The sequence below is a fragment of the Pinus tabuliformis genome, chromosome 3_1 (genome assembly GCF_031772625.1).
Source record: "Pinus tabuliformis cultivar Carrire ecotype Pingquan chromosome 3_1, CPIR1, whole genome shotgun sequence".
NCBI classification, from domain to species: Eukaryota; Viridiplantae; Streptophyta; class Pinopsida; order Pinales; family Pinaceae; genus Pinus; species Pinus tabuliformis.
In genome coordinates this window covers 314631024-314645125 of record NC_142301.1, presented here as the reverse complement: position 1 = coordinate 314645125, position 14102 = coordinate 314631024, and the positions used below count along the sequence as shown (strand labels likewise).

The 14102-nt window shown below is 42.9% G+C and overlaps 1 protein-coding gene across 3 annotated transcripts in view; it reads right to left on the bottom strand.

Annotated features, from left to right (window-relative positions):
* Positions 1-3185: 3185 nt before the first annotated feature.
* Positions 3186-14102, bottom strand: part of LOC149187038 (Protein kinase superfamily protein) — a 409207-nt gene continuing 398290 nt past the window's right edge. For 2 of the 3 annotated variants that reach the window (XM_089411266.1, XM_089411264.1), the window contains one exon: positions 3186-3444. In XM_089411266.1, coding sequence (XP_089267392.1) covers positions 3304-3444 — 141 coding nt within the window. In that variant the 3' untranslated portion in view covers positions 3186-3303. Of the gene's footprint in view, positions 3445-13350; positions 13566-14102 lie in introns of those variants that run through there. The other variant, XM_089411265.1, reaches the window with a different exon arrangement.

Here is a 14102-nt window from a genome sequence, read left to right as displayed (position 1 = left end):
GTTGACATCTTCAGTTTAATGACAAATGTTCATCGTCAAAAGGCAGAGATCATTCACCTTTATCTTCAACAGTTGCAAAGGAAACTAGTCACTGATTCATCATAAGAACACAAGCATATAGAGTCATCAATGATCATCAAATTACAAACATATTAGCAATAATGTTTTACATCTTCCGGGCATCATCTGATCAAGAAGAAAACATGGACTTTAGTAGTTTGGGTTCACTGTGATTATGATTATAAGAAGTTTGGTAGGGAAGGTTTTCATTGTCATCAGTTGAAGACGTTCAATTTTGCTGTAAGGTTTTCATTGTAGTATTTTTTGCAACAGTTTGGTTTGTTTGACGGTAACGGTTTCACTGAACCTACTTGTAAGTGGGTCATTGTCCCTGGTACAAAAGCCCACAATAGCTGTTTGTTTTATCATTTTTTAGGGAGTTTGGGTGGTGTAAGGTAGGTGTTCAGGTTGTAGCCTGAAAACATTTTAGGGTGGTAGGGTGGTGCAAAGGCAAGTTGGAGTTGGCAGGGCGTTGGAGTGTTCTTCTAGTGGGTGCTGGTAACAGGTTGTAGGAGCATGCTTTCAAGAGTGGGAGTTGTCTGATAAATGTTGTGCCCAAACCAAAATTAAGTTTGCAAATTAAATTCCTAAATTCATCCAAAATTACCAACTACAATTTAAGCAATAATTTATCAATTTAATATACACACATCTACCTGGTTTCTGTGTTTGAAGTCGATCTTGAGATGTTGTAGCTCCCAATTCGTTCCCGTTACCAAAATGACCAAATCTTCCCTGCCAAATTGGGCACAACCTCGGTACCCAGCTCCAGAATACTTCAAAATTGCAGCACTCTGGGCCCCATGCCCAAAAGCTTCAAGAACAACCAAGGCTCAATTTCCTTCTGTCAATGACTCTTCGAAATTCCTACTATGCAATAAAATTTCTTCAAAGGTCAAGAACCCCTCAGAACCAAGGAAAAATGTTCCTTAACTCCAAAGAGAATACCAACAGCCACTGTAGCCACCATAACAACCCCCCCACCTCTCTTCTTATACACCAGCCCTTCCACCACCCTCCTTTCCACCATCTCAAGATCTTGATTAATAAATTATGGTCTCGTTGGTTCTCTGTCGGTCATAGGTGGAGCAAATTTTATCTTCCACCTTGCTCTTACATTTCTTAGAGACGATCATGATTTGAGTGATGGACTTAGTTTATATAATTCATGAGAATCATAGTTATTTTTTTAGCCATTTAATTTCTTAATGTCTTTTTTTATTGATCTTATATTTTATTACAATTTATTTATTAATTTAATTTACTTTTAATTATTGAGGTTGTTTGGATTTTGAAAAGATAATGTCATGTCTTTTCCCATTATTCTTATTTAATTTCTTTTAATGAATATAATATATATATGTTCTATTTTTATTTAGTTTCTTTTTAGTGAATATGCTATATATACACGTTCTTTTAGTTATTAAAATTCCCTTTTATTTTGTATAACCATTGTATTGACTTTATTTTTAAATCATCTATTATGATGATGGTACACATATGAAGTACCTCATTTGATATAATCATTATATTTTGATGCACTAGATATTTACTTCAAAACCAATTCACCATTTTATATTAGCTAGTATGTCTACTAGTGCAGTGCATGCGATGCATGCATATGTAGCTATCATACGCATGCTAATATTCACATTTTGTTTGTAATTGTAGGTGGGTCATTATAATAAAACTAGAACGTTTTTCTAAAGTATTAGGGAGTTGGTGCTTCCCTTGCAGTGGGAACTGATGTATTGTACTTTATATCATATTACAGAAGCATTCGGTGGCTTTTCTCTCAGAAGGATTTCCACCTTAAATTCTGTACACTGTTCTTTTTATTTGAAGTTTCTTTATTATTTAACGCTTTGAAAATTAATAAATACTAATTATAATAAGAAATACTGATTCACCCCCCTCTCAAAATTGCCAACACTTCATTCACTACTCACCAGACTCCTTAAGTGCATAGATCTTGGTAAAATTGAGTATGAGAATTTACATAATTGTCTGAAATTTGCAATTGTATACCTTGAAACAAACTCAACTTTATATGTCACAGAAAAATCATCAGTCTGGGGATTTATATAGATGTATAGAGTCTGCAATCCTCTATCCTCCGCTATTCCATGTGTCTGATTGAGCCCATGCCATTGTGGCTTAATATTTTCCTTTTCATTAATTAAGATAATAATTTCTTTTGACAGCCTGGTTTCTAACATTTTCCCAGGTCTCTCAAGGTTGTTTGAGATGCACGTTAGCAGGTTTTCTAAGTTTTTAATTTTTTTGAATATGTGTCTCATCATGTACCATGCTTGTTTGAGATAGATAGGAAGATCCTACAAAATGTTTAAGGTTTAGTGTTTACAGCTAGGAAGCAGCGAAAGGAAACTTATGGATAAAGTGCTTCAGGTTGGGTATCTTTAGAAATATTGAGGTTAAGGCTCAGTATTTTCTGAGACAATTTTTCATCTCTAGAAGGTTTCTAACTACCTTGCCTACTGAAATTGGAATAAAAATAAAATAAAACTACACACCTAATGTGTTTATGTGCAAAGAGTGTATGAGTAACCTGAACAAATAAGATCTTGTAAGGCTAAGGGATAGGTACCCTCTTGGTGCAATAATCTTTTGCTGGCATGATTTCTGACTAAAGACAAGTATAGTCTTGGTCAGAACTTGCAGATGTGGGAGAAATATTTTTGAAGTAGAGTCTCTGTTTCCCATTTGCCTTGGGAGTGGTCATTTTCCTGTAGCATCTAAAATCAAAATTTTCTATTTGCAATTTTGTATCAAGAGTACATGATTCTGTATTTATGACATTATGAAGTCCACACGAGGATTGCATCCTTAAGTCAGGACTTGGGTTTCAGAGTAGGCATCACATATTTTGGTCTCCCAACTTTCTTTGCTCTTGCTCCCTCTGTTCAGCATCACGGCCTTTCTGCATAAACTAACTTTCTTTCAAGAATCTTTGTTCCTTGCATTTCTGGCATTTTGTGACCATATGGGGAATGGGACAATCCATGTAACCCAGCTTCGCTTATCAGAGGTTAAAAAGTAAAAGGGGACAGAATACGTGCATAAATCACCAACATGCTACTAGTTCCCTTTTTGCACACCGGAAATGAATCTTATGAATCCTCAAAATCAAGAGGCTGTGAAGAAAGCTATGACTTTTATTGTAGGAAAATGAGCTGATCGAAATACATAATACATGAACATTATCAATATATTAATTTAAGATTATGTAACAAGTTCACGTAAGACGCGAGCCAGTACACGGGAAGAAAGACGATTTATTATCTCTGGAAGTACACGTGTAGCAATACTGGGCATGACTGGGAGCAATTCACGTAACACTTCTAAATTTTCCAAGCCACCATCCTGGAAATAAGCAATAGATGTGTTAAAATAATGCCCAAATAGGAAACACTTGCAGACTTTTAAAATTAATCAGATATCAAGAGAATGGTCTCATAACTAACACTAAAAGGTCAATTATGAATAAAAAGAAAAGCAGAAATTTCCTTTTAAGTGGAAAAATAATTTAAATTGGCAGTGATGAGTTCATTAAAATGGTTGGTCATATATACAATATTGTGAGGAGAATCCTAATAAATTGTCAAGTAACCACTGACAACTATAAAAAACAGAGGAATGAGACCGTGCTTTCTTTTCAAAATGTGTAGAAATATCCAGCAAATAGCATTGCATGCTATTATCTAGAAGAGATTATGCATGAAATAATGCATGCCACACCTTCACAATCCGATAAGACGTAATGCCATTTTTGTTTATGAAGTAAAAATATTTATGTACAACCCTCGTTTCAGTTTGTGGTGGGCACAAAAGCATAGTTGCATAGGAACTTGTTCACATTGCCAGGGGAGATCTTCCTTGACTTCCAACATCCCAGAGAACATTGGAATTGTGAAATAAATGCGGACTCCAAAGACATATCATTGAAAGAAAAAAACTCACAAAAGTGTCCACAACTGTGTTTTTTTTTTCAGCTGTGGTTCACGGTTGCTGTTGGCTTATTGGGCCCTGACCCAGGTTCGGAAGAGTTTTTAGCCAACAAATCCCGTACTACCGGCCCTTTCGGCAACAATCCGCGGAACGCGGACTGAAGTCTCACTCGAGGCAGTATATGATGGGTGCTGGAACCAGGTTTCCGCACCCTAGGGATGTCTTGACGAGGACTGGAGAATTCACAATCCGATCTACTTACTTCTGCTAGTCCGCGCAACAGTCGGGACCTCGCGAAGAACCTTGAGGGGGAGTTTCTTAGATCCTTAGTCTTCTTACTGTTATTATAGATCTGATCTATTCTTTAAGGTCTTTAAGCAAACATTTAACAATTAAACCCAGTGTGCGCAGTCATAAATATACTTCATAAAATCATAACATAAGCATAAACATTCAGATCGGTGATCAGATACACAATATTTCAGAAACACTTATCTTTATTAATATTTTGTTCAGTACATTCCATTTTCCGCCCTGCGCACTTAGCTACAGGGGTCCGCGCACACAACTGCGGACTCTACCAGGCCTTTGCGCACATAGATGCAGAGCCTCTTCTACCCTCTACTACCCTCAACTCAGACTTACAGACTCAAAGCACTTTCGCTTTCACAAACCCATACATCAAAGCTATCATTCCAAAAAACTGTCTTCTAAACTTAGATCCTTGTTCTATTTATACATTCCGCATTCTAGACTAATCTATAACTACCCTTGGACTTAACCCATTACAATTTGCATTCTGCGCATTTTGCGGATCCTTTACCATTCCTTTACCCAAAATTTCGGACTTTGAGCCCCAAAACCGTTACGAGGGGTCCACTACCCAACAGGCCCCCAACACAATCATCGTGACTTGTCCCGAGTCACTCGTCGGTGCGGCTAGACGCGCTGTCAAGACTTCGTGGTTCACCATCCCTGTGAGTGACATACTGCACCTCGTCGTTCCATCCTTGTTTCTTGCACGCTTCTTCACGCTCCTACTCCATTGCTCCCACTAGTTCCCTGAACCGATGATGCTCATTTTGCTCTGCTCGGTTAACACAAAGCGGATCCTTCTAGGATTTTAGCTCTAGCTGAGGCGCCAGAGCCACGAACTCTTCGTGCAGGTATAGCAAGTTTGCATTGTCTGGTCCCATATACTCAATATCTGCTGCACCCTGTGTTGCAATTTTGCAAGAAAGATGTTGCTGTCCGCGAGATCCCAATCTTCCAGGCTTGTCAGAGATGAACTTGTGAGCATAATTCCGTCATTTGTCTTAGAATCCACCATCTTTCCCATAGCTTACGTAGATTGTTTGTCAATCCGTGGTTTGTGGAGCAGCGTCCGAACTGGTCCTGCTACTTGTCTGAAGCTTTCCAGTACATCTCCCACCATCTGCATTGAGCGCAGCATGGCGCCCCCAGCTTGCGACCTTGCACTGTTTAGAAAGTCCTGCATCTCTACTCGGCTCAGTCTTCCACCATCAAGGTTCATGGGTTCCATATCGAGCCTCCAGATACTATAATTTATGCAATAGGTGTCCCACTGTGATTTATAGCCTTGTCGAAATTCAAATTCCGCCATTCCCTCCTTTTTTGGCCTATTAATGCTAGATTGACCGTAGATTGCTCGTACTCCATGACTTAATTGCCTGCCGCCCACTCCTTTTCGTCTTAACTCAGACATCTTGTCATGAATAGTGACGACAACGGTCACTTCCTTGCTTGTCCTCGCAACAACGGATCCCTTTCTGCGCAACCGCGATCCATGTGACATACCGATACGACGCGCACCTCCATTGTCGCGCAGTTCCCTCACAGACTGCTTTATCGTCCCGCGCTCTCTTTCAACTGTGCAAAGCTGTGAGACTTTACTTTGGTCGGTTAGTCAGGCCGTCGGCCCTCCCGTATAGAGCTTCAGGTGACTACCATTTACTCTTCCAGGGAATGGATCTCCATTAAGCTTGCTGAGCTGGACCACGCCTCCATCTGTAACTCCTTTGACGACATATAGTCCTAACCAATGCATCTGGAGTTTACTAAGGAATTTCTCAAACATGCTGTCATATAGTAATACTAAATCATTTTCTTTAAATGTGCGCAACTTGATATGGTGATCATGCCAAGCCTTTTCGCGCTGCTTTTGTACTTGCTTGCCAAAAAACGTTCCTCTAGTTCTTCTAGTTGCGCGAGCCTTTCTTCCAATGCTCCATGGTTTGCCATGCCTGTTATTGCTGTGATTCACAAACTAGGTACAATGTATTCCATTGGCATGACGGCTTCCATGCCGTAGACTAACCGGAAAGGTGTCTGACTCGTCAATTTCTTACAAGTGGTTTGGTATGCCCATAGCACAGCAGGTACGCGCAAATCCCAATCGTTGCGCTTTGCGTTGCAGATCTTGGTCAACGCAATCTCTAGAATCTTGTTGAAAGCTTCCATTGTCCCATTCGCTTGTGGATGATACGACGTACTTTGTTGATGATATACCTGGAATTCCTCAATGAGTGCGTTGATAGTTTCGTCTAGGATGTGGGTTCCACGGTCACTCATTAGAATTTTTCGGGCATCCAAACCGTGTCAACACATTCTCGAACAAGAATTTCGCAGTTGTAGCAGCCGTGCAGTCCTTAACTGGTTGCGCTTCCGCCCATCGAGTCAAGTATTCTGTCGCGGTGATGATATAGCGCGCACCCATCTTTCCTTGAGGCGTGATGGGCCCCACAAAGTCGATCGCCCATTTTTTGAACAGTTGCAATGTCACCTGTGGATTGAGCGGCATTTCATCCCTTCGCGATGGTTTCCTAGTCCGTTGACATACATCACAGGCCCGACAATAGGCTTTTGAATCTTGATGTAGAGTTGGCCACCATAGTCCGGCACGAAGAACCTTCTGCGCTGTCGCCCGTCCTGCATAATGTCCTCCTGCTACCCCTCCGTGTGCTTCTGCGATAACAGTGAAATCCGCCGTGCGTCACTAATTCTTTCTTCTGCTGAATTGAATACCCTTGCGGCGCAGTCCCCGTGGTTAAGAAGTGGATTATATCTTCAAAATGACCATCCGCGACGCGTACTGCATAGAGCTGTGCATCAGGTAGTCCTTCCTCTAAATTTGTTGGCTCCTCACCGTTCTCAATTCGGGACATGTGATCTGGACCTGCATTTAGGCGTCCTGGCTTTACAATGACCTCGAAGTCATATTCTTGGAACAGTAACAGCCATCTACAGATACGCCCCCCCAACATAGGCTTATTCACCAGGTATTTTAATGCAGAGTGATCAATATACATTTTAAAATGCCCACTGAGTAGATAGTGGCAGTATTTCTGGAGTGCATATACCATCGCCAATCCCTCGCGCTTAGTAGTGGAGTAATTCTTTTCTGCTTTTGACAGCCGCCGACTCACGAATGCGATCGGGTGATCAATTCCTTCCACTCCTTCCTGTGTGAGTACGGTGCCTAGCGCGATACATGACGCATCCACATGTACATGAAATTCAATGTCCCATTTCGGGAAAACCAAGATGGGGGCCGAGGCCATTTTTTCCTTTAGAATCTCCAAACTCTTCTTACAGTCCTCATTCCAACAATACGCAATGTCCTTCTTTAACAACTGTTCCATTGGTGCCGTGATTTGTGCGTAGCCCTTAATAAACTTCCTGTAGTACCCAGTATGTCCCAACGTGGTGCGAAGTTGTTTGACACTGCGCGGTGCTTGCAGATTGAGTATGACAGCAATTTTTGCAAGGCCCACCATCAGGCCTTGTCTGCAGACTACATGGCCAAGCAAATTTCCGAAAGGAACGAGGAAGGTACACTTTTTAAGATTTAGCGCAATCTGGTGTCGTCGACATGTATCCAGCATCAATTGTAAGCTTGCCACATGTTTCTTGACTAGCCCAAATACAGTCCAATCATCAAAATAAACCTCCAAAAACTGATGAATGAATTCCTTGAATGCAGCCACTACTACGCGTGAAAATATCGCGGGCGCGTTCTTTAATCCGAAGGGCATCACAGTGTACTGAAAACATCCCCATTCGGTCGCGAAGGTGGTCTTGCTCCTATCTTCCGACACGATCTTGATCTGGTGATATCCTGAGAACCCATCCGTGAATGAGTATGCTTCCTGTCCACCAACATTCTCCAGGACTTCATCTGTAAACGGGGTTGGGAATGGGTCATGAACGCAGGCATCATTTAGTTTTGGAGATCCACGCAGATTCGAATTTCGCCCTTCTGTTTCTTCTCTTGCACTATCATAGGACTCACCCAGTCAGATTCTTCGACAGGTTCAATAATTCCTGCTGCAAGCATCTTGTCCAATTCTTCGTGGACTTTTTCCTTATACTTTGGATTCAAACGGTAGGGGCGCTGCTTAATCGGCTTCACGTCCGGCTTCAGAGTTATCTTCATCACCCCCAGTTCGCCAAGAATCCCCTTCAGTTCGGTCAATTTGGTCGGGAATAGGTCTTGATACTCGTGTAGTAACTCGACGACTTTATCCACTGTGGCGTCATCCCAATAGTCCCCTAGAGTCGCGTACTTCGGCTCTTCCTCTGTACCAATGTTCACCTTTGTTTTTAGCGGCGCTATGATATCAGGATCCTCAATCGTTGGTCCTCGAACTTCGCGGCTTCCTTTTGTTTCCAAAATGTTACTATTTCGGGGATCATCATCATCATCCTCCGCTTGCAGGTTGTAACATTCTGAGGCATGGCTTAACTGATGTGTCCATTTCGGTTGAATGATTTCTTCAGGTTCCTGCGGTAATTTGAAGATAGCGGCTTTGACAAATTGCAGCGCATCGTCAACGGTATCCATCCATTGGTCCTCAAATAAGAACGTTAGTAAAAACCCTTTGCACAATATATCCCATTCGCCCGTACCATGTCGGAGCTCTGTTTCAGTATACCAGTTTCTGGGAATGACATCCAAGGTATGATAAAATAGATGTACCCATTCAGGCTGGGGTTCTTCTCCATAGGCTTTCGTCCATTTTGTGAGGTGCCTGCGCGGGTCATCGCGTCCATCATATTTCTCAGTTATTCGTAGCTCCGGCTTCCCAAATCTTAGTTGCATCATCCTTTTGCAGTCCCTCCAGTTTTCAAAGTTCCCTTCATGTGTTCCCCACCAACGCGCAGGAGTTGCGCGCAACACCCATTTTAATGCATCAAACCTCTGGTCTTCGGGCACTGCACTCTCATACTGGTGCAAGAATTCTTCCACCGCTGTTAGTCCATCATAGGTTGGTAGATCCCGTGCCTGGGCAGTTACGCAACGCAGGGATTTGGTCATCATATTACAATTTAGCGTCGTCACTTCCCTCAACTGATTGCGCCATTGCTCATCATCTTCATCAGCCTCTAATAGGCAGGATTCTGCGGTCCTCCACGGGGCCCTTTCATCGACAGTAGGGAGCGGCCGATCCTGGTTCCGCACGGTTATTTTGTATATACAATCGAGCTCTTCATCACTTCCATCATTGCGCACAGCCTCTGTGTAACGTCGTCCTTTGGCAGGGTCCAATGGCACAATCACACGTAGGGACTTTGTCTCAAAAATCATCTTCTGCTTCTTCAGATTAATAACTCCATTCATATCCGTTGCCCAGTCTATTCCGAGTAATGCAGGGTAAGGGTTACTATCATCCACAATTTCTATTACCTCGAAATCTGTCTGTGTGCTCACACCATCAATATCTACTGTTACTCCTGTTAATCTTCCCATGGGCAAGATCTTTTGTTGGTTCGCCATTCGTAATTGAATGGGGGACCACTGTAGCGCGGGCTTGCCCATGCGCTCCCAAGTCTGCTTCGGTAGTACGTTCGCGTCCGACCCCAAGTCTAAGATTACTTGGTCCATCTCATATTCGCCAATTTGCACTGTCAACCTCATTTCACGTCCGGTGCGTAGGGCATGCTTCCCCAATTTTCGGACTACGTGCGGCTCCCTGGGTCCTGCGCATCTAGCGATTAATTCTTGTAGCCCTTTGACTGCCTTATTATCACGCAGCAGTTTCATACATGTCTCTAAAAAGGTAGTTAGCAGCGAGGGGTCCAGATCCATCTCTGGTTGATCCCTACTACTTGAAGTAGAGACCTTCGCGAAGCTCTTCTTAGCTTCCATAAACGTTTCTTTCGCGCGATGTAAATCAAATTCTGGTTCCTTTGTAGGAGCCTTACGTACCCAGGTGTCTTCTTCAGGCTTCTTCCCCTTATCTTCCCCCATGGTTGCGCCACTTCTAAGCATCATATTCACGTTGGGGTCCTCTTCGCGTGGTTCGGATCTCATCATTTGGACGTTTTGCGTCGGAGTGGGCTGCAACACCCCTTTTTCGCGCATTTGGGCGATCAACGTTGGACAATTTATCATTTCATGATCAAATTCTTCACAGTACGGGCAACTTATTCTCGTCGGATTCGTACAGTCGCGCGCGTAGTGCCCGAGTCCTCCACAGTTGTAGCAGATTAACTGTCCGCGCCCTCGTCCTGGTCCCATCCCTCCTCGTCCTTGACCGCGCCCTTGGAAGCCACCCCGCGCTATTGCTGCAGCTGGATCGGGCCCTCGCATTTCTGCCTGCACTCGATAGGCTGGAGTTCTATCCATCATTATTTCATAACTTCGACATGTTCGCTCATCATGACCCACTGATCTACAGAAATTACAGTACAGTTGCTGCGGAGCCTGGGTATATTTCTGCAATAGGTGACAGTTGTCCGTTGCATGCTTTCCTCCTACTTGACAAATCGCACACCAGAGGGCGGTGGACGCACTCAGACCAGCCGGCGCCTCTAGTCTCTGCGGCATAGGTGCCCCTCCTGTCGAATAATTCGCGAATACAGGACAGTGATCCTTATCGTGACCCTGGCCCTTACATTTTATACACCACACCTCTCCGCATACTTCTGGCCGTGGCACCCTATCCTTCTTCAAATTCTGCATCTCTAAACATAGATTTTGTAGTTGTGCGTGGATTTGTTGGACTCCCAACCCAGGATCTTGTATTGGCGTTTCATGCAACCTCATCGCTATCTCTAATGCTTCGGCCTGGGTCGAGATCTTCTGTTGTGATAGCGCCGTCCTTAGGTGCGGTGTCAGGGATGCCACAAACCAGGCGCGGTGCTGCGCATCTGAAAGCATCATATTTGCCTCACGGATCATACTTTTCAGGCACTGATCCAGATCCCATGGTGTCTCACCTGGAAGCATCACAATTTCCTTAAATCCAATGATCGACTGAGTTCTGATTTTGGTCGACTAAACTCTTTGTTCAACGCATCCTGGATCTCTGCTATTCTGGCATTCGGATGATCGCTGGAGTGCTTAATATACCATGTCAACGCGCGGTCCTGCAACGTGCTCACCAATGTGGCCTTTTTGATGTTATCATCTGTAACCCCGTGCGCTTCCCATACTGCTTTCACTACGAACCAAAATTGATCGGGGTCTTCGTTTCCGACTCCTTTGAATATAGGCAACTTGATTTCGTTCGCCATACTAAACCGTACTCCTTGCGCGCTCCACTTCCTTCACAGTGGTAAAATTAACCCTTCGATCCTTTTGAAGCTTTCTCTGCTCGCGATTCTTTTGAGGAAACTTCTTTGCGACTTCGCTGTTGCTAATAGTTGCGTCTATCACGAGTTCAGTGATAAACCCTCTAACCCATCAATCTTCAACTTCTTTCCTTGTAGGGTTCTAGCGTTCCGGCATCAGACATCCCTTTAGGCAGATCTCGGTCCCGACAACAGAACCATTTGTTGGCTTATTGGGCCTTGACCCAGGTTCGAAAGAGTTTTTAGCCAAACAAATCCCGTACTACTGGCCCTTTCGGCAACAATCTGCAGAGCGCGGACTGAAGTCTCACCCGAGGCAGTATGGGAGGGTGCTGGAACCAGGTTTCCGCACCCTAGGGATGTCTTGATGAGGACTGGAGAATTCGCAACCCGATCTACATACTTCTACTAGTCCGCGCAGCAGTCGGGACCTCGCGAAGAACCTTGAGGGGGAGTTTCTTAGATCCTTAGTCTTCTTACTGTTATTATAGATCTGATCTATTCTTTAAGGTCTTTAAGAAAACATTTAACAATTAAACCCAGTGCGCGCAGTCATAAATATACTTCATAAAATCATAACATAAGCATAAACATTCAGATCGGTGATCAGATACACAATATTTCAGAAACACTTATCTTTATTAATATTCTGTTCAGTACATTCCACTTTTTGCCCTGCGCACTCAGCTGCAGGGGTCCGCGCACATAGCTGCGGACTCTACCAGGCCTTTGCGCACACAGCTGCAGAGCCTCTTCTACCCTCTACTACCCTTGACTCGGACTTACAGACTCAGAGCACTTTCGCTTTCACAAACCCATACATCAAAGCTATCATTCCAAAAAACTGTCTTCTAAACCTAGATCCTTGTTCTATCAAGCCGACGCATTCTAGACTAATCTATAACATTTTAGGGTGAACTACCCTTGGACTTAACCCATTACAATTTGCATTCCGCGCACTTCGCGGATCCTTTACCATTCCTTTACCCAAAATTTCGGACTTTGAGCCCCAAAATCGTTATGTGGGGGTCGCTACCCAACAGTTGCCGAGTGGCCGCTACATCCACGGGTAATAATCTGGGCATATCCACCCGAAGGGATTTACCCGTCGGCTTTTCTGGGCAAGCCTAACCCCAAGGGCGTCGAGGAGCTTTGACCCCGTGACCTCCCAATTGGCAAGGTACTTAGCAACGGGAACTCGACCAATTGAGCTATCCCTTGGGACTTGTTCACAATTGTGTTATTACGTACTTGGCATATATTTATAATTGGTCAAAACTATTGATACTTACCTAATCTGATATTATCCTATCCATAGATGAAAAACTTGGCATCAGTAAATTATTGCAGAGGGTTTGAACTTTGGACATAGTGACATTGGCAAAAAGATCATCAAACCACAGCAAGCATTAAAAAATACAATTATATCTATATATATATATATATATTTCAATTTTTTTAATATAAATAGACAACAGCAAATAAGCACATTGCCACATACATATGAAAAAAGTACTGATATATAAAATGCATGTAATGCCATATGATACATCAAACATCAATTGCAGATGCTAAATCCCGGTAGCTGTGCAGCATTCAAGACAATTAAATACAAAATTACATCAAACATACAATAAATGTATCTCATAATTGTAAGAACTACAATGATTAATCTGGCAGCTAGCCACTGATTCCTTCTACCCCATTCACGGCCAAAGGTAACGGTTCATCCTCTCATAGAAATAGGCTTGTGGTTCGAGACTAATGGCCACTCGTGGGTGTCTCACTCTGTAGAAGGTGGTGTTGTGGCTGGCACATCAGCCTCCTCACTCTCACTTTCCTCTTCTCCCCTTAACAGTTATTGGTCATCCCTCCTGTCCATGCTTCTCGTGTAATCACTAAGGTACCTCCTTTAAAATAAGTCTCTGAGCCTCCTCCCTCTACCATGCAAAAAAAATAAAAAATAAAAAAAATTCATCTACATCAACGTAAATTCAAACGATTACACACCATATATGCAAAGTTTGCTCATGTATATAACATGTAAGTGTGAATATAGTGAAATAGCACTAACTGTGATACATATTTGAAACAAAATACATTAACATCAAGTCTCTAAAAGACCTCCAGAATCCACAAGACATCATGCTTCCGCAAATAACTGCACATCATCAAAATCATCCCTTATATTGGGATTCTAATCAGTTGTTGCACCCTTTCCCTAGATCCTCCAGGGATATCAGTACTAATGCTTGGTGCCACTGGTCCTCTATGTTCCAAGCCCTCCATGTACCATGTTGTTGGTAGTGTTCACTGTTGATCTCATCTGTCATGACTTCAGTAAACCCATAATCTACCTCACACTATGTCTCAGGATACACTATTTTTCATAACTTATTGTTGCCAGGTTTTACACACAATTATGGGGATGGCTGTGTTGAAATTTGTAACTAGGTTCGGTCTTCATAATAACTTAT